This window comes from Liolophura sinensis, chromosome 2 (genome assembly GCF_032854445.1).
Source record: "Liolophura sinensis isolate JHLJ2023 chromosome 2, CUHK_Ljap_v2, whole genome shotgun sequence".
NCBI lineage: Eukaryota > Metazoa > Mollusca > Polyplacophora > Chitonida > Chitonidae > Liolophura > Liolophura sinensis.
In genome coordinates, this window is record NC_088296.1 from 11,181,583 (window position 1) to 11,206,908 (window position 25,326).

At 37.9% G+C, this 25,326-nt stretch overlaps 1 protein-coding gene across 3 annotated transcripts in view; it reads right to left on the reverse strand.

The window, feature by feature from the left end:
• Positions 1–25,326, reverse strand: part of LOC135462722 (atrial natriuretic peptide receptor 1-like) — a 212,983-nt gene that overhangs the window by 23,080 nt on the left and 164,577 nt on the right. For all 3 annotated transcript variants that reach the window (XM_064739944.1, XM_064739945.1, XM_064739946.1), the window contains exons 7-9: positions 11,805–11,889; positions 3,761–3,884; positions 331–429 (exon numbers count right to left, since the gene is read on the reverse strand). In XM_064739944.1, coding sequence (XP_064596014.1) covers positions 331–429; positions 3,761–3,884; positions 11,805–11,889 — 308 coding nt within the window. The remainder of the gene's footprint in view (positions 1–330; positions 430–3,760; positions 3,885–11,804; positions 11,890–25,326) is intronic.

Consider the following 25,326-nt stretch of genomic DNA (forward strand, 5'->3'; position numbering starts at 1 on the left):
ACTGTTTACTAATAAAACGAGAGTAACAACCATTACATTATGTGCCGTCACACAGGCTTGATTGTCAACTCAATTTGCTAAACGAGCGTTAATAGACGGATTCAGTAATATAGTTCGCAAAATCGATGACCCTTGTTAGGTTTGGGTTTTTAATATCACTTAATATCCACAGCACTCAGCTCGATGCGGCCTTTGGCCTTTACGCTGTCCTGCTAGCTATAGCTCATATTCCTTCCGCGAGATAGACATCCGTGTGTCAAGAAATGTCCGGTTCGGATTTATTTACTGATTGCTCTCTTTTATTTCCAGGGCAACGGTTGCAAATTTTACCTTATAATATCCCGTTTTGGTGAACAACTGTTTGTTTCCCACGTCGCTGAGGTGAACCGCAATGGTGTCGCCGGATATGGAACTGGCCATGGAATAGCGCTGAAAGGAAACAGAGCTCACATTTGTTAGCATTCTTCAATAAACTTGATTTTTGTGGACATGAAGTTTTCCATAAAAAATTATCAACAGATTAATTAATTTATAGCAGTGTAAAATTGTTCACTTTTATTTGATTTATTTATTTTATTTGTATTTACGCGTTGTGGCGGGTGGAAACCCCCACAACAGAACGCTGAAACAGCGACGTATACTACAAAAAAGAACAAAGGATCCCATTGCTTGGACCGACATGTAATAGGCTGGTAAGATTCCCAGTTCGTGCATAGACATTGATGGCAGTCGTCTGAAACACGTCTGGATTGTCAGAGGCAAGCAGCAGTCCTGGATAGCTTTGTTTTCCATTAGACAAGATGAACAAGACGATCTCATATATTGTCATCAATGACTTTTGTAAATTGAGTGATTGAAATTCAGTATCGTATGTCATATTTTTTTTTGCGTGGAGGGGACGGGGATGGGAGTGGAGGGTGTTGGAGTGTCAACGCTTGGCCATGAGTCTTATTAGATGTGTAGGTGAAACTTATAGTTTTGCTGAGCCAAAAATAAACAAATATGGCTTTAAAGAGAGAAACAGGAATTCTTGGCAAGCAGATATGAGATATACCACGTGTTCTTCTATTTGATATGATTCCTTCTTTTGACAGATTGCATTTTTTAACTGCTACACTCCTCCCAAGCAGGAGAACAAGTGAGCGAGAAGGGATGCACTACAACATTTTTCCAATCCACGAGCAAAGGAGGAACCCTGTCTGCCGTAATTGTTGATCAGCTCCTATTGTCCCCCATTGCGATTCACTTAGCTAACCATTCAGCTTCTCACAGCCATTTAAATCCATCCTTTGCAAACACATTATAAATGTCATTTTTTTTTCAGCTTTGGTAACATTATGTTTCTTTTTAACCGACACTATCCGCCTTATATATTTGTCTCTTCGTATTTTTTTTATTATTATCCACCCATTGTACCATGTTACGGCTTTCCTAATTAATTAATATGTGGACGGTTTCCTGGAAGTTTTCTTAGACCAAGTGCAATAGGCCTCTAAGCTTACTTACAATATCTTGGTAAGCCGGACAAATTGCATTCCAATAAACACTTTCAAGTAAACTTAGCTAAGTAAATTTATTTTTAATGTTAGTTGGTGCCTTCTTGGAACTCTTTTTGTGTTAAGAGGGTTATATGCCTATCAAGTTGTTCCGTTGTTGTTGTATTGCAGTTCACTTATATATTTTTGCGATGGATTGTCAAAGATCTGAAAATTACGAACTACACAATAAAGGGGCTCGTCGCCAGGACGAAGAGCAAAGCTCCTCTTTGTCGGCAACCGCATGGCGTCTTGTACAAGATCCACGCCAAACAATATTGCCGTGGGCCAGAGACGATATTCTTAAAGATTTTTGTTTCAGATAGACCTTTCTCAGGATTGGTTCTGTTCTGGTAAACTCCTTTGTCTGCTTTAACAGTGAACTTCTCTTCCTAAGCACAATAGCTGAGTTACTGCCATTGTGTTTTTAAGCGGGTTTCACCTTGGGATTCAGACTCAGTTAGAGTTAAGTTAACGTTGGCGAAATTCATTTAGCTTAGAATTTGGTGTGATTTGGGAAGTTAAGTATAAAATGCAATTTACAAAGCTTTTATGAAACGTATCCCTGCCTATACTCTTACAGACATTATAGAGTGAGGCTTGTCATGTAATTTTAGGTTTCAAGCCCTTGCATGTTCAACTTGTTTTTACTCTGATGCCCACATTGCCCTGACAACATTTTTTATTCATTCTTGAAAATGGTTCAAAGAAAACCGAAGTATTGAGCCTTGTATCACATTGAGCCATTTTATTAGAGTTGTCACAAGATGTAATAGTATAAGACCAACTACATTAACTCGTGCATAGTTCCTCATATTTTTCAAAAATAACAAAATGAATTATAGCTTAACCCCCACCTAGGTAATATTTCAGTTTCAACTGAGTCTTTTGGACCTACAGTGGGTAACCATATACCTTCCCCTATTAGAAGGTAAGGGTTTTACCTTCGGTGATTTAGGTGATACACCCATTCACCTTTGTACAAGAAAGAAGTGCAACGGAATATTTAGATTTTAAAAAAGGGAAACCGGGGCCTTCGTGGCTCAGTCGGTTAGCCCGCTAGCGCAGGGAAAAGACCCTGGAGCCTCTCACCAATGCTCATGCTGGCTTCCTCTCCGGCCATAAGCTAGGTTCACCAGCAACCTGCTAATGGTCGTGGGTTTCCCCCGGGCTCTGCCCGGCTTCCTCCCACCGTAATGCTGGCTGCTATCGCATAAGTGAAATAATCAAATAAATAAAATAAATAAATAAAAAAGATAGACATCAAATACTTGCACGTTAACTGGAGTAATTTTCCGTGCTCTGATTAATGTGTTTTCAAAGAAAAACTTAGGATATGACTTGGATTATGGCTTTGACGAAATCCCTTTGTCACGCTCCAGCTCTATGTCAGTAGTGACTTCCTTGAAGTGGTGTTGGATTCAGGTCAGAATTCTGGCATGCACAATAATCTGAAACCACTGCTGTTCTCTAAGCGTTCTAAGCTCACGTACTTCATCTCGATGAAGGGGAAAAAAGCTGTCTCCCTGCGAGCTCGCTAATTATCTCAAAGGACAAGGGTATAATGCAAAGAATATTACCTAGTTCATTTACGCTCGACTTAGATTTTTTTCATGTGTTAAGTTACACGATGTTAATCCGTGACTGACTCTCGGGTCCAGATGATAAGTTTTAATCACCTTGAACATTACTCAGTGATGACGTAGGCTTACAAAGAGCTTTGCTACAAGAAAATACCATGAATCTGTAATTTATTTATTTAATCGATACATCTCACTTATAGTTAGACAATGGCAATCACAGCCCCTGGGAAACCCACGTCCATCCCCAAATTTCAGCCAGGCCTTTTCACGTACAACCACAGAGGAAGCCAGTCTGAAGTGGATGTGAGCTCAAAGATTGGCGAGAAGCTCCTGGGTCATTGTGCTGTGTTCGCACGCTAACCAGCCGTCCAAATATGAGATCTTGGTTACCATATTGAGGAGATTGATCAAATCGGCAGTTTGGGGAAATAAATTCATAATTAAGATAAACACGTGATGAAAATAATATACCCACTCTTTCACCTTATGCTAAGAAGCGCACTTGTTTTACAGAAAATCTAAAGCAAATTTTACATTTTTACCATATAGATTTTTTGGTAATTAAAGTTTGTTCAGTTTCCACCAGCAGAAATTCGCTAGCACATTCAATTAAAGGAACATAAGTAATTACAAAATAATTACCCGGTTGAGGCTAAGCCTACTCCCGTTCCTCTCCTGTTTCGTTTTTTCTCCTGTTCCAAACATTATATCTTCCCACCTTACTCGCCAATTCATTTCCGCCAGTTCTGCCTCCAGTTTGATATGTCTGTTACAAAGGAAAAAAAAAATTAAATCCAATTAAACCCACAATAAACACGACTCTACAGAAAATGTGGAATTGCGCAACAGATAATAATCAATGAAATCCGCTGTGTATCTGACAAAATCACACAGGCAATTTGTTGAGGCAATTTAAAGTATGGGTATGTGGACATTTGGGTACTTTTTTCCAAACAACAACAACAACAAGACTTTGCACTTGATCAATCTTGTGGGTGTGTGCAGAAAATTATTTTCGGAGAAAACCAGGGTAAGAAAATGTCAAGTAAAAACAAAAAACAAGCTTCCGGTATTGAACATGATCTGTTTAGGGTATAATCAGAAACTGCCAGACGAAGCCTATAAGCAGAACCCACAGAGAAATACATGTCTTCAACAAATATTAGATTGATGAGTTCTCTTTTCTGGATACAAGAAATTAACTAAAAAGCAACTTTACATTCCAGGTCTGTATATAAAGCACTAAGACAAAATTTTAAAACGTGAATTTGTCCAAGCTAAAAGCTCTTTGTGAAAGGATCCCCAAAAACAGCATTGAGAAACTTTACAATTTCTAATAATAGCAGGAAAAGATATCATAATTCCCAGAAATAGAATGATAAAACATTACAATTCCCAGAAACAACATGATGAAACATTACAATTCTTAGAAATAATATGGTCACACATTACAATTCCCAGAAACAACATGATGAAACATTACAATTCCCAGAAACAACATGATGAAACATTACAATTCTTAGAAATAATATGGTCACACATTACAATTCCCAGAAATAGCATGAAGAAACATCACAATTGTCAGAAACACCATTATGAATAGACCTAAGACACATATGCATGTTGATTATCAAATCATTTAATCACTAAAATCAATAAACAGTATAACTTTCAGAAAAAGCTGCATGAAATATTTTAATTTTTCGAGTACGTAATAATCTATGCATGTATGTAAATACCTCCTAACTGGACAACATGCGTACAAAGGTGAAAATGGAAACAATTTTCGCCCGTGCGTCTATATATTAAGGTAATCAACAAGTGTGAACATTTCAAAAATAAAGGTTCTTTAATCTGCACAAACTGAATAGCTTTAACTGAGTACTCTATGAAACATTGATCAAATATCATTATGGACTTATGGACAATTAATGGAGAAGATGATCGCTGCAGTTCTGTACGTGGTGAATACACTAGCTAGAGAGTTGGATACATGTACCTACAGCTATAATAGGGGAGTTCTGAGATGGAACTCTTTTGACGAGGCTAGATATTCTCTACCGTATCATATAACTTGTCACAAGTCTCGGCAACTTTTGCTGATATTACTTTACTGATCACATATTTCGCCGTGCTCAAGGGGCACAAATGACAATTTGTTTCCTTTGGGAACTGATGAGGACCGCAAACGATCAGCTCCTTAATTTTCTCCATCGTTCGTCTACTCTTAAACAACCTTTTTGTGACGTCCGGCCATGTTATGCTAAATGTATTCAGAATTAGTTGCCTAACATTTCTGATACATAACAGGACACATTTTACCTCCAGCAACGAAAGAGTTCCAACTCAGAACTGCACTGTTCTTAGGTAAGCTGTTTACTTATGTTAGAGAACGATACATTCGTGCGGAACGTGCAGAATTGTGGATCATGATCGCAAAACTGGCATTACAACATTATATTTCCCTTGACTTAATCACTTGATAGCAATTTTAATGTGACAGAATGTTAAATGTGCTGACAGCACAGCATTTTGAGAAATTCTAGACCAGTGACGTATAATAAATTGCAATTAACATCCCTGCATTCTTTTGACTTAATTCTGCTTAAGCCATGGTGCTATTGCGCGTCAACAATAAATGACAATAAAACCCTAAATGAGGTAAATGAACAACACACCGTATTTCACGGGTTACGTGTGATCATTTGCCAGCCATCACACTGTCGTCGCTACTCTGGTTTTACTCTCTATGCTGTAGCCGTATTTCATCGGTTGCGTGTGACCATTTGCCAGCTATCACACTGTCGTCGCTGCTCTGGGTTTTCTCACAGTGCTGTGCCTCTAATCTTATAAACGTCATCTTGGCTTAATGTGAGACAATGGAATAAGTTATAATTAAGTCATATACGTCGTTATACTGTCGAGGATTCCGCAAGCTGATTTTTCAGGATAGATGTGACGAAGGAGCACCTGCAAACTGTGATGTCATATGGCAGGAGGTCAAGTGGTTGTTCCTATTCATTTCCTATAAATAACTACGGACGGCCATGTTTGCGATCTTCAACGGCACGTGAAGTCCTTCACATTAACAAGTAGCCATTACTCGATTTGCAAAGAACTAATACCCTCTTTTACTCTATTTCTTATAAGCTCAAAAACAGTAACTGCACAGAAACGTAATTACAAAGCCAAAAACCGAAATCCTTGTTTACATTTATTTCCGAAAACCAGGTTCTTCTTGTCACTTATAATTAGACCAGTGGTTAATAATGAAGCCTATTTGCCATGCAACCAATCACAGCGATACATTCTATTCAACAACTACGCAGAATATAATTTTCTTTCCCAAGATGCCCAAGGTTACTTATGGCTTCAAGCATTCCTTAATCCTGTTATTCGCAATGTGCACAATATGTTACACGATATGGAGCTCCTTACATAAACGCGTGCACAGCCTGTATGTACAGTTTGATAATGTCTGTGTCTCATTCCTCCAAAGCGTTCGGCTCGTTGTGAGTTCAAGCCCGGCTGATGTTGGCTTTCTCTCCAATCGTTCGTGGGAAAGTCTGCCAGCAAATTGAAGATAGTCGTGGGTTTCTCCCTTGATTTACTCGGATTTCATTTACCATAATGCATCAGTGAAATATTCTTGGACACGTCTTAAACAGTAAAACACCAATCAAATAAATCAATTATACCAATGACCTCTAATTTTTGAAGTGATATGATCGAATCCAGCTGTCGTTAGTTTCCGGTGGATTTTTCCCACTTTTACGGTTTGTCAAGCACCTGGAGCAGGTTGACGGTTTTCAGAATAGTTTCCTCCACCCATAGACTGCCATTTTAGAAGCATGACATTATTGAGTGTGGAGTTAAACCTCAGTCATCGATTCCACAAAACTGGTTTTGAGTTGGGTGAAACTTTGAATTTAAATGCTTAATTACGGACTAAGGTAGTTAAACTTGGGGAAGAGTAACAAGTGTTAAGATAGAGCTGTCAAAATTTGAACTTTTCGGGCGATATATTAACTTTAATTTTTGATTTAAGACAAAAAAAGGTTTGTGGACATGGTCCCAAATATATAAAAAACATGTATTATTATATTGTGCTAATAACAGATAATGCGATATGTCGTTGAGCTTTTTACGAGGCTGTGTTTCTTTTCGGAGGTTTTAAACGTAAATTGCTGATGGGACAATGTGTATCTACCACCTTACGGCGGATCCCCACTGCTGAAGATCCCACACAATGCCGTGTCGCTTGTAGCGCTTCCTGGAGCCGGCTTCAAACGTAAACGCTGGCACGAAATCTTTTTGCCAATTAATGTGGCAAAACATGTCGGATGATGTGATACACTTCAGCTGTCTATTTGTGGCCTGGGACCCTGACAGTCAACGTGAAAACAGAAGTCTGGGAAGCTTGAACTATGTTTATTACCTATCTCTTCATACACAGACCTCCCCCCCCCCCCCCCCCCCAACAAGCGAGTCTACCTTTCCAAAATCAACCTTTCTGTGAAAAATAACGCGTTAGACAGAAGTGCTACTTTGTACGACTGCAGCTTCTCGGTTATCCCCCGCTTTGCAGTAGTTTCCGACAAAGTCAGTCTCCATTTCACCGTCAATAAATACTTGAATACGGCATGAAACACTGGTCTAAAAGATACGTCATTAAACTACATGTAATTCATAAGCCTGTACTTGTTAACAGCTGATTCAATGCGATGCACGATGCACAATGTAAAATGTTTAGATACAAGTACGTGCGATGTGCAAATACTTATAACATATCTACTCTACCTCAGAGGATAAGGTAGCAATCAAAATAATCATTATCATCGTCAGGGGTATATTAGTCCACGAAACTCAAAGGTTTACGACAGGTGTTCAAACAGAGCCGCATTATAAATTTTACAAGCAAGATGTAAATATTGCAGCAGAGAAAGGGGGTATCACCAAGATATACTGTCGTCCGCATACATGTAGGCTTCATGCTGAAAAGCTAAAATTTCTCACCTTCTAGTTACTTTTCCGATGCATAGTGTGTGTACTTAGCACCTGACGACTAACTGCACGCCTGCATACCATCGCCTTATGTAATCTAGCTGTGGTTAATCTTTATTTGAGTGATTTGCCTTCTCTCCGCAATAGTCAAGCAAAATTCGCTACGATGGCAATGGTCAAGTTTATGGGTGCAGAAAAACTGGGCACTATTACACCTTACCAAATATTCACACCTCGTCCATAGCTGGATTTGAACACGCGGCCTAACTGGTTACAGATAAATGCACCGTCCAATCAGCCAGATTATTCAACCGAGGAAAGATCCGAATTGGCTTTTAATGCTAGAATCAGAGTTAATTGCTGAACAGAAAACCCATGTAATTATACTGACATGATTTTTGACAGAGTGGTTAGATGTAAAACAATAGTAAATCAAACCAGCAAAACACCGTACAGAGCGTTTACCTCTGTTCCTAAATTTTTGCTGTCAATTTATATGTTCTCTTAAATAGGAAACTTTGACACAGGTTTTAAGTTTCCATTAAAGCTATTTTATTTTCAAAGCAACTGCGAGAAAACGTAAATTGCATGCGTCAGAGAGAAGTTAGGGTATCTAATGAAAAAAAGGTAGTGGTATGGCAATAATTTTGAGTATTATATGAATGGCATATAGTCCTGGGTAAATATAGTCCTTGGAAATGGCAAAAAATATAAACCTGAAAAACTGTTAGAAATGCACGGCTCATGATGATTGCAATAATGTAAGCAGTTCTGTATTCCCCTTTTTGACGATGAATCCGTTTGAATACACATAGGGTAATACTGAAAGCTATGCTAATGTTCACCATATAAATGGTACGTTAAGCAGATTAATATAAATCTTAATAATAAGATCACATTGGAAGCACAAAAAAGGGCTCAGTCGAATAATTATCTCCCCTGATCGTGTTCAACATGAAACTTCCGCCAACGTTAAAGTTGATGGCCTATTATCGTAAGGGGGCCATCGATTGCGCAGGTCGCCATATTACTTCGTCACTTCCGGCGGAGGAGGTCTTAACTTTCATCTCCATTGCAGACTTGTATCCTCTTCGTACACCCGATCTACAAATTGACGCAGCGCTTTTCACACTTTGCTCTTGGTTGTGTAACACTTATCTTGTATTTGGAATCACTCAGGAACTTGAACATATTTTGCCTTTGCCTCTCGATAGTTTGGGTTAGCATGACAAATGTGTTGATATCAAAATAACCCGTATTTAAATACCCTGGTGCTGATTCATCGAATTCTCGGACATTGAAAACGGTTGACATATTAGGTAATGCGAATCCATAAGTATTTATTTTGCACTACACATAAAACGGCAAATTAAATCCAAACGAAAGTGTTTTATACGGCTGTGATCTGAACAGGAATTCCAATACGGTGAATCATTAGAGTTTAACAAATGTTTAAAACAAGTCGTCTTAATTCTGTGTTCCGTGCATTTGCAAAGAAAGTTCAAAAAAAAAATTAACCAAAAGCTCATATATCTCAAATTAATAACCTTAACCTGGACGATAAAAAACCACTATTCCTAGACTACTTGTCAGTTGAAACGCTCATCTGGCTTATCTCTAACTTAAAAATAGATCGACGGTGACACAATGATTTCTGTTATGTCGCATCTAGTCTGGCCGACGTATTCTTACTAGAATAAGGTGATACAATGTCAGCCAATTGGATAGGCAAAAAGTAATTCAATTACATATGAACAAACATGCAGATTTGTCTCTAAGGCGCGTAACATGTAATTAAAAATTTTAAAAAATCTCGCGAAAGGTGAACTTGGTTTAAAATGCCGTTGTTCTTTTCTGTATTAAATTTAGTTCTTGGTGTTGTGTAGGTGTTTTTAGATATGCAATAGCTAAAAGCTTACTTGTTTTCGGCCACGAGTGATCCATCTAAATGAACAAAAAATGGAGCGCATTTTTGTCTAAAAAATTCTTGTTTGGATGCAAGTCTCATCTTGAAACAAAAACTTTATTCAGTAATAAATGCTGAAAGATACGGAGATCAATATTCTATTTATGCACAGGGAACCAAACCTGACAACTAATATATAGAAGACATTGGATGCCATAAAGAGCTTTATTTTTTAGTGTTTATGTAGACCTGTTTGTCTTTTTCAGTATCACCATCAAAATTCTTTAATCTAACCACATTTTTGGTAAATAAATATGTGAAAATATCCTTCATCAAAGAAAATATCATTTGTAATCTACTTTTAAATTCTACAATATGCATATAATGTGTCTACAGTTACTTACACTGACTAATGTATGTGACTTGCATATTAAAAGAAATCTCTATTATAAGTTGTTATATATTTTATAACATGAACTCTGTATTCGATATTTTGTAGGACGCTGAGATACTATATACTACATATTTTTCATACATGGCGATAAAATTGCATTGCCGTCCGTACACCCATCTTTAAAATGGCCTCAGTATGCATGTAAGGATATAAAACTTTATTCATATCAATTTTTACCCAACAATTATAAAAAAAGAAACTTATTAAACATCCTTATCTTAAAGAAATCAGAACAGGACAAAGGTGAAGAACGTAAAGGTATTTATTTATGATGACTGAAAGTTATTGTTTTTAGTAAGGTGATGAATGATTACTAAAAATGTGCTACAATTAACCTTTTTAAACCGATGTCAAAACGGATGTAACGGGATGCAAACGTGGTTAATATCACGAATGAGAAATACGCTATTCTAGAAATGCCGCAATTCGAACAAACTCACCAAAAGTACAGGCATTAAGTAAACAAATTCTATCGCTAACAGCTATGTAAATCAATGTTAAAAAAGAACAATGTGCGAAATACGCAAAGCGGGCGGATTCATAAATCTAATTACTAGGTGACAAGATATTTTGTAACAAAATTTTTCTTATTGCTAATTATGTGATGTTTATCATTTTGTCTGTGCAAAGAAAGATTATTGTCAGTATTTTTATAGCTGTGCATATTGCAGAATTATATGGACTACTGTCAATATGTGGTATTTAATAATTTGTGGATTTGATTGAAGATTGGGCCTGAGAGCCTCTAATATGGCTTAATTCTATAGTCCAAAGAAAAATGTACCGGCTAGAGGCATTTTCAATTTTATGAATAATTTGAATGTATTTAAGAATCGAAAACAAAAGTCATGTGAGAGCCGTCGCATCTCGCCAGGAACCTCACGAATCTTGTGTCATAAACCACAGATGCCTCCATACGGAGATGGATTCGAACCCGTGACCTGTGAGCTGAGAGATGGAGATCTGTTTGGCAGCGTCCAAGAACGGGGTAGGCAAATTGGCATTTGGATTATGTTTAGTCGATACTAGCATTATTATTGGGGACTAGTCAATTATTTTCCCCAACGACAGTGTGATACGCTATACGACCATGACAAGTGAAATGCGTTGATTTGTTCTTACACTGCAGCTCAAAATCTCCAAAGAGTTAACCACTGAGCATTTGTTGTTACAAGCGACGCCACCGTTGCATCCTTCATAAATTAATAACATACTATATGACGTCATTTTTGACGAATAGCTGTGACGATCTGGGGGGTAAAACTTGTTTAACCGAAAGCCAGTAAGTAAATAGTGAACAACAACAACAGCAAGCCTCTTACCTGTAGATGAAGAAAGCAGCAACCAGCACCATCAGCAAGATGGATCCTAACACAATGATGACGATCACATACTCTGGGATGGGTTCTGAAACAAAACAAATGACACAGGCGCGTTACAAATATTGGTAGATATCGCTTGTGCTTTCGTTTCCGCAGAATTTCCACGAGAAATTATTTATTCATATATCTGATTGCAGTTTTACGCCGCACTCAAAACATTATAGGACGACGGGCAGCATAGGGTCCGAGTAAACCGGGCAGAGCCCTGGGGAAACACACGACCATCCGCAGATTACTGCAGACCTCGCACGTATAAGGCCAAAGAGGAAGTCAGCAAGAGCAGGACAGCAATCGAGTTGTGAGGGGCCCCAGGGTCATTCCGGTGCGTTGACCTTCTAACCACAAGGCCACGAAGGCCCTTACACGTCAAATAACATAATATTCTCCGGGGTTCATAATTGTCTGATTTGGACGCCACAATAAAGTATTACTATATATCGTGCCTATAGTGTACTTAACAGAGTCATTGCTTCAAAGCGTATCAAAATTCCGGTTTTCCAAATTTCTAAACTTCAACGATTGTTGAATCAGTGAGTCATCAATGGTGGATTCATATGATAGCGGTCAGTTTATGGGTGACCGAAAAGCCCCTTAAGTAGACAAGGAACAATTCCATGTTCCACTGAGCGAACTAACCCTACCCTCCACCCCCCAAGAAAAACAAACATGATTACCCCATAATTGAGAAGGCCTAAGGACGTAAATTGTTAGAAATACAAGATCCCACTGTTTGTGATTCTTAGTCAGAATGTCGACATATTTTTAGAGCTGGCTTATTGATATGCCATGCCAACGGCATGCATTGAACACATTACACAAATTGTCTATTGACTACCCTTAGGCATATAATCCAACTCCCAGGATTGAACCTCTCGTCTCTCACTTATGAGACAGATGTTCTACCACACCTTCATTTTACAATGGAGGACCGGTTCCCTGCAATACGTGTTTATAAGTTTGAATTGTCTATATACAGTGTAAAGCACTCACTGTTCATTTCATGTATTTTGAAAATTACATCATTGTAGGTAAAATGAGGTAATCGTGCACTAAAAATATTTCAAATAAAAACAAAAAGTGATGTAATGTTGAGTCCACTGACATTGATTTATTTGTTTGTTTCAAGCCAAATTTTGCAGAGTTGCTGTTTTTGTTAAATCGTTCACATTAATTTGGGATTGAAGCCAAAAACCAACACACCATGGCACGCTGTAAACTAGTCAACAAATAAAATATTTCTTCCTGGTTTCAAAACAACAGGCATTTACACAAGTGCTCAAAGACAAGGGATTAAAAGTCAGACCGCCGTAAAGTCAAATAACAGTTACATGTACGTGGCGTATTCTTAAATCCACCCATGTAATTGTTCCTCTAAACTGAGGATCAATGAGATTCCACGGAAAGTAAAGAACACTTGTTTTCCCAAGGCCTTGGAAGACTTCCTGATATCCTGAAACCGATACAGTTTGAAACGCTTTATTCCGCCCCGTTTACGGCATGTATATTTATAGCGATAGGACAGTATCGCGTTGCTCATCCACGCTCCGCTAATGCCCATTCGCTCGACAGAAGTTCTCGGGTCATTTCACAAACATGGCGTTCGTAGTCTCAGAGTCACCGAATGTGTATGCAAGCATTAAAGAACGGCTTACAGTCTCAGTGAAGCGAATTTATTGCATAATGCTTTATTTGTGTCTGACGTACAAAATACATGGCAAAAGTAACGTTTTGAGTAAGAAATGGCATGTAGAGTCTCATCTCTTATTGGAGCGTCAGAAAATAAACTTGAAGATTAACGTCACAGTGGTATGTTATTCTTGGAAGACCCTTAGGTCGGGTTTTTAAAAGTGTGCCAGGTGCAAAGCGACACCCAAGTTTTAATGCTGATGAACGCGAAATTAACGTTAAAATGCAACCTCAGTTGAAAATAAAGTTAATTCAAGGTAGATTTCTTTAACAATACCTCGTTTTAACAAACAGGTAGTTCATGTTTCACTCCATCATAATCATCAAATCTAAAACTTTGCAGTGTCAACTGTGTACAAATTACACCGATCATTGTTTTTATTAATTAATACTTATTTGATTGATATTTCATCCCAGATAACGCTAAGTATTTCTCCGTTCTGATGGTGGTCAAAAAAAAAGGGTAATGAAGAAAACCGGGAAGCGGATTAAACCTCTGCCCTTTGGCAGGTATCTAGTTAGCGCTCATAAAAAATTATACTCATAAAATAAATATGGTTACACCACGGTAATATCATAAGTATAATTTACTTCCACATAAGTAAATGTGGAATTTAACAATTATTAGCGACTAAATGTACGTTTATATTTATATTAATCTCAAAGCTTTGCATTTTCTTGAACACTGAAATTACATATAAGTTTGGGTCACATTAAACAAGCATTTGGAGAATCGATTCAGAATGGTATTGGAAACTGCAATGTAGAACTTTAACACAGTGCTCAAAAGAGTTGTACCTTATTTTCCAGTGCTGCAGTGTACGTCTCCCTGGTTATAACCAACAAGCAGTCCAGCATTTCAGCAGAAAATGAGGCGTTTTCATTAGGATTTGGACATATTTGGTCTGCTAGCACAGAAAGACTTGGGCTTTCTCAGGCCATAATGCCGTCGCACAAGTGAAATATTTTTGAATACGGCGTAAAACACTAATCAAATAAATAAATAAATAAATAAATAAATAAATAAATAAATAAATAAATAAATAAATAAATAAATAAATAAATATACGTGGACGTCTTTTGTTCAACCTGCCAGAAGGAGTTCTCACTTTGTGGGTATTGCCTCCCAGCTTTGATATTCGTAAGCTATATGTACATCCATACAAATGTTGAATTAACGGTGTTAGTGAGACAGTTAGCGTTCTTAGGCAAAACAGAAAATAAACCTATGAGAGAGCTGCAGTCGTGCACAGGCTTTGGTTAAAATGCTTAGAAAGGAAGGCGGGGAAGCGTGAACGCTCTGCAGGTGAATGCCTGAAGCAGGGTAAAAACAATGGTCGTTTATCAATTGATTTCGCCATTAGGCCATGTAAGCTGTCCACGGCCATGAGCCTGACAAATAAATTACCTCTATGTGTGGCCCATTTTCAAGGATTCAAGAGAACACTTGGATACGTTCGTTTGCATTACCGCCTTATCCACCAGTCTGTCATTTGAGAGATAACTGCTCCTAAATCAGTCACCGTTGGAGGACCGTTCTAACCGCCGTGTGGATTTTTACATGTTACAATCTCGTCGAATAGAATTAGAATAAAACAGGTGTTAAAAACGTTTGGAAACTTGCGTTTCCAGACGGCTGGGAACATGCAGTGTTAGTCTGTTGGAAGCACTCGTTTTGAGGTACTTGGAATCTTGCGATACAAAGCGTTTGGAAACATGCGTTGTAAGGCGTTTGGAAACATGTGATACAAGGTGTATTGAAACATGTGTTCTACGGCGTAGGGAAACATGTCTTGTAAGGCGTTTGGAAACATGCGTTGTGAAGCCTATGGAACATGCGTTTTGTAGTGATGGAAACATGCGTTTTGTAGAGTTTTAAAACAGTTTTTGGCGATGGTCTATGCTTTAGGGTCAATTCGGCTACACCTGTTGTATATGGTTTGGGGTGAATTCGCCTACAGCTAAGGTCTATCGTAAAATCCCTATTAAATAGGTTTGTTTTTATCAGATAAAATAAGGGGAATGTAAAGGTAAGTGGGCTTGTCTTCATAATTTCCTGTGTAAATGTGTAAAATAGGAGAATATACGTTAACAACATGTAAAAATCAGTAGAAAGATCGTTAAAATCTATGTCTAAAATCGTGTCTTATATTCTTTCGCTTACTGAATCAAAGGTCAAACGTGTAGATTTGTGGGTGGGCCTTATAGTTGGCATCGAACATGTATGTCTTCAGTAAGGTAAACCAGGTATTTGCAGATACAGTTCTAATGGTTGTTGTACACTGATGTTTACGTAATTGTTGGTTATTTTCCCCCTTTCTCAACTTATCTTGAGTGACAAGTGAATCATTCTAAATTCAGGTCGATGAGAAAAACAAATTGTTGATCAAAAGCTAAGGGACCAAGGACATAGTAGTAACATTGGCTGCAATACATTATTAGGTTTAGATAAGAAATGTGTATGTGTGAAAACAATCCCCATATATAACAGGATCACACAAACACATTAGGTTTACTCAGCTGGTATGGTGCATGATGGGTCTATGATAAACAGGTTAACCTTCAACCTTTGTGAATAATGAGGTTACACGTCCTGTAAACATTTTAATCCAAGGCTGAACTTACTGAGTTAAAGGTCTGTAATAGTCTGTGAACGACATATTTTCCCAGTTATTTGAATGAATACGTGGAACGAAATAGGCAAACATTGACTAATGGGGTTTTTAAAGCAGCATTGCAAAGTGCTGTAGGAAAGTGCAGAATATGTCTTGGCTAACGACGTGGCGAGTTCGAATCCAGCACTTGCAAATTTTGTTATGGCGTTAGATCGGGGTTATTTAGAGGTACCTGAAGCGGTGTCCTTGCTCGCACCTTTATCCGGTTTCTTTTGAAAATAAATGAGGACAACCGTCACAAAAGTAAAAAAACTCTTAAGACTGGAGTAAAACGCCATGCACATAAGCAAATAATAACGGACTAAGAAACTGACTGACATTGACCTCTACGACTATCTCATGGTCAGTTCCTTTTAGCTTGGTGTATAGAGTGGTCAGAAAATCCCTATGTTAACCCAGCAACTCCTGCCCACATGGCGGGATGAACCTGAAGAATTTTTTTCTACGTATAACACTCAGCCTTCCCAAGCTCCCTAAGTGAAGAGCAATCTCTGTACAAATAAAGATTCAAATGCCAAGTTGGTAAATTGCTCTAATCCTGAATTCAACAGTAACAAACGATATTTTCGTAATCCAATCTCTGTACTAAAAAAATCTTTCGTGATTTATATACTGTTCACATAGGACGAACAGAATATAAGTCTTCCTGTACATTGGGGAATCTCTTCAAGCCAAAAAGGACCTGAAGCTATGTCTGGAAAGTTTATCTTCATCGACCAGATCTGAGATGGAGAATAGTGAAGGGCCCTGCTCATAACAAAGATGTGTAGAGATGCCATTGCTTCTGGACAAATCTCTCTGGCACTGTACTCCTATCTTTAATCTTCTGAAGGCATATTTTGCATTCATATATCAGATTCATAATATTAGCTCACCCAAGGCATCGTCAGAATAAACGACACGTGTGTTTACCTTGTAATAATGACTCCTTGCTAATAAAAGGCTAGGTTTCAACCGATCGTGTTGACTCTATTACCCGCTCTTGGGGATATGAAAAATTTGTAATAAAACCAGGGACATCGGGCTAAGATACTGGCTCCCCCCTGGCTAAATTTCAGTCCAAGCCAGTTTGCGTTCCAAATGACATGCCTTTTCTTGGATAGTTGTTCATTTTTACAAACTTCAGGCTCTTTGAGAAGCCAATTGAGGATGTCTTCCGACGGTTTCTATAGTCGTGCCATAAATATTGCTGTATTATTAAGTGGGGATAGTCCAAAGCCTATTTATATACCTGTGCAAAATTACATATAACCCATATTTACCAAAGGCAGAAGCGCGCTAACGACAGTATGAAATAACCAAAGGCATTCGTCGGAACTTTTATGGCTTTCATTTTCGAAACACCTTTTTAAATGTCAGGCGCTTTAATGGATTTGTATAAGTGTATTTGAGCTAATTGCTGGGGAGCCTAGAGGATGGAATGAGCTAGCCAGTTTTAAAGTGTAGCCCTTGGTAACTACAACCCGGCTAAATACACGACAGGCTTGCCAAACGATTTTAATGCCCAGTGTTAGGTAGTATAGTGCATAGCAAACACACTAAAATCAATGTGTTTTTTTTTAAACACATGTGTGTTGCAATCTTAAAACGCGTCCTGGTGTTTATTCATCAAAGAATTATATTTAGTAACTAAATGGAACTGTTTATTATAGTAAACAGGTGAAATGATTACATGCCAAAGTGGTTAATATTTTCAATAAACTCAAATATTATAGTAAACAGGACCATCTTCATTATTTATCGATAGATACATTTAAATAATTTGCCTTAGAGAGCTTTGAATTTCATGTTCTGCAGTAAAGAACAGAATAATTCTTTACTGCAGAACATGGTATCAACTACAGTCTGAGATGTCGGAAGTCTTTCCTGTTCTAAGTTTGAAATTTATAGAACCTGTAATTTATTTATTTATTTTTTAATTTGATTGGTGTTTTTAAGAATGATTTATACGACGGCGGCCAGAATTATGGTGGTAGGAAACCGGGCAAAGCCCGGCGGAAACCCACGATCATCCGTAGGTTGCAGTTAAAATGGGAGCCTCGGCACTTCTGACCGGGTTTCACTATTTCATTAAAATTCAGTTCATGTTTCTGCCTCATTTCTTTCTTTGCTTAAGTCGGTGCGCTTTTTGAGGTTTTCTTCATGAAAAAGTTGTACAATCTTCTTATGCAGTGTTCTAATCAATGATTTTTTTGTTGTTTGCTTTTTTTTTTTTTTGGTTGTTTGGTAGTCTCAATGTGACAAAACCGATGTGGTATCTAATTGCTGTCTTGACAATTGTTTTTCATTTCTTAACATTACAGGGATTGGTTTCCTGTTAGCAGAGTTGACTTATTTGACAGGAAAAAACACAGCTCCATGTCTAGCCAATAGAAAGGATAGTGTCTCTTATTGTTGACCGCAATTCTTGGATCATCTACGCCGCAATTTTGGCCAATAAAATTTGAATGGCGACAGCTTGTTTATACACAGACGGTTTTTAGACTCCTGATACATATATACACTTTTATCTTTTTATTTCATTGACATTTAACGCTGTACTCAAGAATATTTATAGTAAGAGGAAAACGGGCAGAGCACGGGCGAAACCCAAGACTGTGCAGTCTGCGGACAGACCTTGCCACGTGGGGTAGGAGGAGAAACCAACAAGGTCTATCAGGAATTATGGAGGTTGGGGAGGGGGTTTGGGTGTTGGCGGGAGACTCCCACACTGGGCAACATGAAACAAGTAGCACAAGGTAAATGCATGTCTTGATCAATTGCCAGTTTATAAATAGCGAGTGCTACAGTGTATGAAAACTCAGATTTAATTAACAGTATAGTATGAAAGTAACTTGAAAGATTATGATTATGGCGTCACTCAGTAATCAAAAAGACTATAGTACTTCAGACACAAGGAATATGGAATTTAATATGAACATTGAAAAACGACAGGAAAGCTTAACATCAATTTGAATACTCTAAGCAAAAGCAAACTATGAATGAGTTTAATCTGTCCATATTGCGGCCCTAAAAAAATTAAATCCTATGTTGAATGGAATTATTCGCCAATATATTTTCTATTCCTATCACCCCATTGGCTTTGGAATCAATAAGGTTTGTCCAACACAAAAGAGTAAAAACCAACCTTCACACTTTAAAAATAAATCAGTCATTACCAGATCATACTGTCTGTGGGTTTTTTTGGAGGTTTGGTATTAGCGAATTAGTAAAGTCTTGTGAGTTTTCTTTCCCATATAGAAAAAATAATTCCATTCAAATGCTCAACATTTCATAAGGCTTTTGTTAAGAGGTAGTTGGCAGCCAAATGGGATAAAATCAAGTTATATGTTTTGTTTGTTCGCTTCTACATGTACATGGTTGCGGTCATGTCTCAACGGCGCTGTTTCACCAGAACGCCATTTGGAAAAGGAAAGATGTAGCGATTCACAGAAACATGTGGCGTCCAGCATGACAGACATGACGCTCCAAAAACGGATATGTCGTCTACCAACACATATATAATGCTCCAGAACACAGATATGAAACTCCGCAGCATAGATATGACGCTCTGTAACACTGATATGAGACATCAAAACACAGATATGACGCTCCATAACACAGATATGACGCTCCATAACACAGATATGACGCTCCACAACACAGATATGAGATACCAAAATGCAAATATGACGCTCCTTAACACAGATATGACGCTCCATAACACAGATATGACGCTCTACAACACAGATATGAGACACCAAAACACAGATATGGGGCTCAATATCACAGATAAGACGCTAAACAAAACGGACTGGCGTACGTTCCACAGTACATACGTTGTACATGACGCTCCAAAAGGCAGACAATAGACTCCACAAGACAGACTCGACTCCCTACAAGACAGATGTGACGTTCCACAAGACAGATTTGTGGTTCCACAGGGCATAAATTGACGCTCCAAAGCACGTATATGACGCTTCATTGGACGATATAAGGCTCCACAAGACAAATATGACACTTCACAAGAGATACACATTAGTTCACAAGACATTGCAGATATTACATCTACAAGACAAATATGACACTTCACAAGAGATACACATTAGTTCACAAGACATTGCAGATATTACATCTACAAGACAAATATGACACTTCACAAGAGATACACATTAGTTCACAAGACATTGCAGATATTACATCTACAAGACAAATATGACACTTCACAAGAGATACACATTAGTTCACAATACATTGCAGATATTACATCTACAAGACAAATATGATGCTCCTAAAGACACATGTGACGTCGAACATCAGTGATACGCTGATGCCGGGCCGACTAGCGCCAAAAGAGCGGGGAATCAACGAATCTCGATTTTAGAGTCTTAGGTATCACGCGACTCGGAAGTAGGGGGTGGTTGAAATAGACGTTGGATAGAGTTCTTCCAAGGATTAAGATGTAAAGGGTTATTTTCTATAGTGGGTATTTTTTAATCTCACGTTTATTTCATTGTTTACTGAAAAACACCTGAAGCATAAATACACCATATAACGATTTTGGGCAACAAATAAGAAATTCGTATGATAGTATAGAAAATCGAATGCTTTTGATAACAGCATTTTTTTTGTCCACAAGTCACACGAAGCTGCAAAGCCGTGGCAAATAAAATAATATGGGCCATATTCAGTTTGTCATTTTCCTCTTGGAGTAATCTTTTCAAAAAACATCACATCAAAAAAGAAGCTAGAAGAATTTAATATCGGATATTCTAGTCTTTCGATTAATTCTGGTAATGCAATGGAATCCGGTGAAACATCGATCAGAACAGCTTGGGAGAAAAACAATAATGCGATTTAGATCAATGGAAGATGTGAAACATGATTTGGCAATCGGATTTATATTGCAGAAGCACAATCAAAATAAAGTGTGAAATATCTTAAACTGCTCAGCCACGGTCGATTTTCACCCACTGCTCCAAAGGGACGATATACCGAGGCAATCATCTGTCGATGGTGTGTCGAGATTTGCTGGAGTTAAACGAGTGAAGGAAGCAAGCGCTTTCCACATGCATCAGTGTCAACACTCCATCGCTGGACTCAAGAGGACATCACGAGCAGCATTGAGCTTCATTGACCTCTTGCTGTTGAGGCAAATTGATCAAGACAGATGAGACGAGGACAAAGGTGATGAGACACAGAAAGCTCCGCACGATATGGACAGCCCACTAAGGTAATCTCAAACATTCCCGACAAAAATATGACGTCCGGAATTAAAGCTAAATCCAAGAAACTCAATCTTGCCACAAGTTTCCGGATGATACCACGCTATACTATAGCCTCAAAAAGCAATTAGTTAGTCTTCCATTTCATCTCACTGCAACAAAGCCAAAGACAGCGTGGAACGTTGTTGTTGTATCCTTGAAGTTCATCTCATCTTGCTTTATACTTATTACTCCACTGCACGTCTGTGGTGTTGGGTGGACAGGAGGCAGGGTACAGTGTAACGGTGATAACCTTTATACTACAGGACGCAAAGAGAAACACAGATATTCGATCTTCAAGGTTAAATATACTTCGTCTTTAAATTTTGAAAACTGTGCCGTTAACCTTAACATGGTACAATTTCGTCTTTGCTACAGTTTATGTGTTTGGCACGACTGGATAGCTACTGTTTGGAATGTCAGCTGCGGCCGCGATGGCGTTCTACGTCTAGACAGAAGTAGAAATTTAGTTCTGTTAGAATTAAATTTTACAAACCAAGGAGATGACCGATTCAGTAGTAGATAGATCCTTCAACAATGTTTGGTGGACTGTACCTAATGACAAATTATCTGACAAAACATATAAACCAGTGTCGTCAGCAAAGAGTTTGACATTGTTTGCAATAACTAAAAATGGGTCATTAATAAAAAATAAAAAAACAAGGGTACACAACCCTGTGGTGAACCTGCACTAGTCGTCTCGGTATTAGATCCACGACCACCGACAACAACTCTCTGTTTTTCTATTATTCAAATAACTTTTGAACCATTCAAGAAGATCACCATTATTCCCAAAACTTTTCAGTTTGGCTATTAATCCCTTATGCCACACTCTGTCAAACGCTTTTGAAATATCAACAAATATAAAAAAAAATATTTCCTTACTTTCGTTAAGTGCTTTAGCTATGTCCAAATACATGTCGAGAAGTTGGAGGGCTGCTGATTTATTTAAAATAATTTCATATTGTGTCTTAGATATCGACTTCTTTAGAAAATCGTATAATTTTGCAAAAAATAACTTTTTCAAATATTGTCCTAGGACAACATAAAATAGAAATGGGTATGTAATTTTCTGGCACATGGCGATCAGCGGATTTAAAAATAGGGGTAATATTAGCTATTCTCCATGCAGATGGATATATTTTCTTTTTTAGCGAATAGTAAAAAAAAACTTGGTGAAGATTGGAGCTAGAATGTTTGAAGATTCCGTAAGTTCTTTTTGACTTATTCCGTCCGGGCTAGTTGCTTTGGTTGTGCCAAGGCTATTGAATTCAAGGCAGACATCATTTTCTTCTATTTCTAAAGAAGTGAGAGGCTTCTTTCTAGGAATTGGTAAAACGGGTATTTCCACATCAGTGTCTTGGAGGCTGCTAATAGTGCTAATAGTGATAAAGTAGGTGTTTAGCAAATTAGCCTTTTATTTTGTATCACATTCATACAACGTGGAAAAAAGCGGTAAAATATCAGAAAAACATAAGTTTGATGATTTAAGGAATGATTTAGCAAAATTTCCCACCATTGTTTATTAATAACATTATTTGGGGTTATTTTATTAATGATATTGATTTTATGGTTATCTTTAGCTGGTCTAAGTAAAGTAGTAACGTAATTTTTTTGTTTTCTGTACGCGGTGTAATCCATTTCCAATATACTGTATAATTGTTCACGAATTCTCATATGGTGTTTTATCCCACTGGTTACCCCCGGTTTGTCATAAATTTTAAAAACAACCAACTTGTTAGGAATGGCTTTATTAGCAGAGACAATAATATTTCGTGAAGTATAGAGCACCATTCATCCACATCAAATTTATGCTTTGTTTATTAAAAACTGCAACACACACGTTTCGTTATATATTATTTACCCTGTGCCAAAGCCACACGCCAAAAATCTTTTCTACACAGATTTAATTGCAAATGTCACATGTTACCATTAACAAGCAGTCGTTATATCTGTGTATCATGTGGTCACTCGATCTGTTGGGCAAGTCTTCGAAATCCTATCTTTTCGCACGAGCGTTTACATAACGAGCGCCCGCGTGCGACACGACATCGCTTTTGTGCGAATTTGCGCCTGTTGATATGACATTTCGTTGACTGCAATATCCACAATAGCTCATGCATTATCGCCTGTATTAATTTATTCCATTGACGAATATCGGCTACTACAAGTCCATCACCAGTCTCAGTTTTCCGTCGTGAATGTTTTTGGCAGCTTCCCGTCTAGCCCCAAAACTCTTAGATGCCAAACAACACCTTGAGCTACTTTCAACGTATTTAAACCGACTGAAAACACTGGCGGCTTATGTAGAGCACTTGTCCCTATGGGAAGCCTCCTGTCTAAGATCGTAAACAAGCGGTATGGTAGAGAACAGTGAGGAAGTTTACAGCTGTCATATTCTCGCCAAAGCAGACCATCTCCGGTTACGTTTCACCAATCGAATCGTCTGGTATAGACCAACGACATTGACAGCTATTTGCTAGGCTTTGATTGACGGCGATCCTGTAATTGGCAGTGAGTACAGAGGTGAGAAAGTGCATTTGGTGTGGCGGTGGTAAGTGGTCAAGACTAGATCACGTACAATTTACACTGTGTAATATCCAAATATGCTAAAGACATCTCTTTGGATAAAGTAAACCCTAGGGGTATGTCTATAGAAAAATTTCTCCGTTGTATACGGACAAATGACATAATACTGGAGTGATGCATTATGTGGCAGTTGGAGAAGTACATCAGCCAGAGCCAAAATGCCTTGCTATACTGGAATAGCAATTCCTTGTTATAAACATTTCTATACACCGACACCTAACTTGGGATTTCCTCTCCTGGACACAGAAATGGCCGAAAAGTCATTTTTATCTCTATTTCGTTTTCAGAGATACACTGTATATCCAATATGCTGTTGTCACTGAAGTAGAAACAAAAGTACACCACTTAAGTATTTTAAATTCCTTGGGTACACATTTATTTCAAATATGTTCATGCAGTAGTACATTATAGGGAAATGTACATTATGTTTTGTAGTATTAGACAGGACAAAGGAAACATGCACACTACCATGCATACAATCATCGTATCAGTTACCCAAACATTGTGTTCATCACATGAAATTTAGCTGTTCTTTACCACCAAAAGTATGACATTTGAACTTATCCGACGAAGGTCAGCTTTATGACTGGATGAGACCGGAGTGCCCCGTGTAAACCATCGTCCTTTGGCAAGTTACTAACAAACATTCCCACACGTGACTTACACAAACATATACAAATCACCTTAGTCGTCGATAACCCTACTTACCATTAAGTTCATTAACCGGGCATCGTTCTAGGAAGGGAAACACTTATATGGATGAGGCAAATGATATTAGCGTTATAGGTGAGTTCAAATGGTACCATTACAGGCCTACCCTTCATAGTGCGCACAGTATATGTAAGTCACCCTCAGTTGCTCCCGTCAATATTCTTCGATTTGAATAACAGATGGCTCTGATAGAGGAGTATAGTTCTGAAAATACATGTTCATACAATACTGCTGTATATTGTGTTACAGAGTATATGTACATACTAGCTACAGCACATACCGAAATCATCTGGTAGGCAAGAAACAACGAGAATTAGAGACAGAGTTTCAGTTTAATGTTCATTTCATATTACGTAAAAGGGAGAGAAAAACTAAAAAAGATGTGAAACTATCAACCATGAATAACCGTTTAGAAACTGTTTCTGCAAATTGTGTCTTTTACATACGAGAAAAGATAAAATGTAAGATCTATTAATTGCAAAATATATACTAGTATATCAAACAACACCTTCGGATACATAAAATATTTCAAGCAATAAGCCTGTTATTATTAAAAAA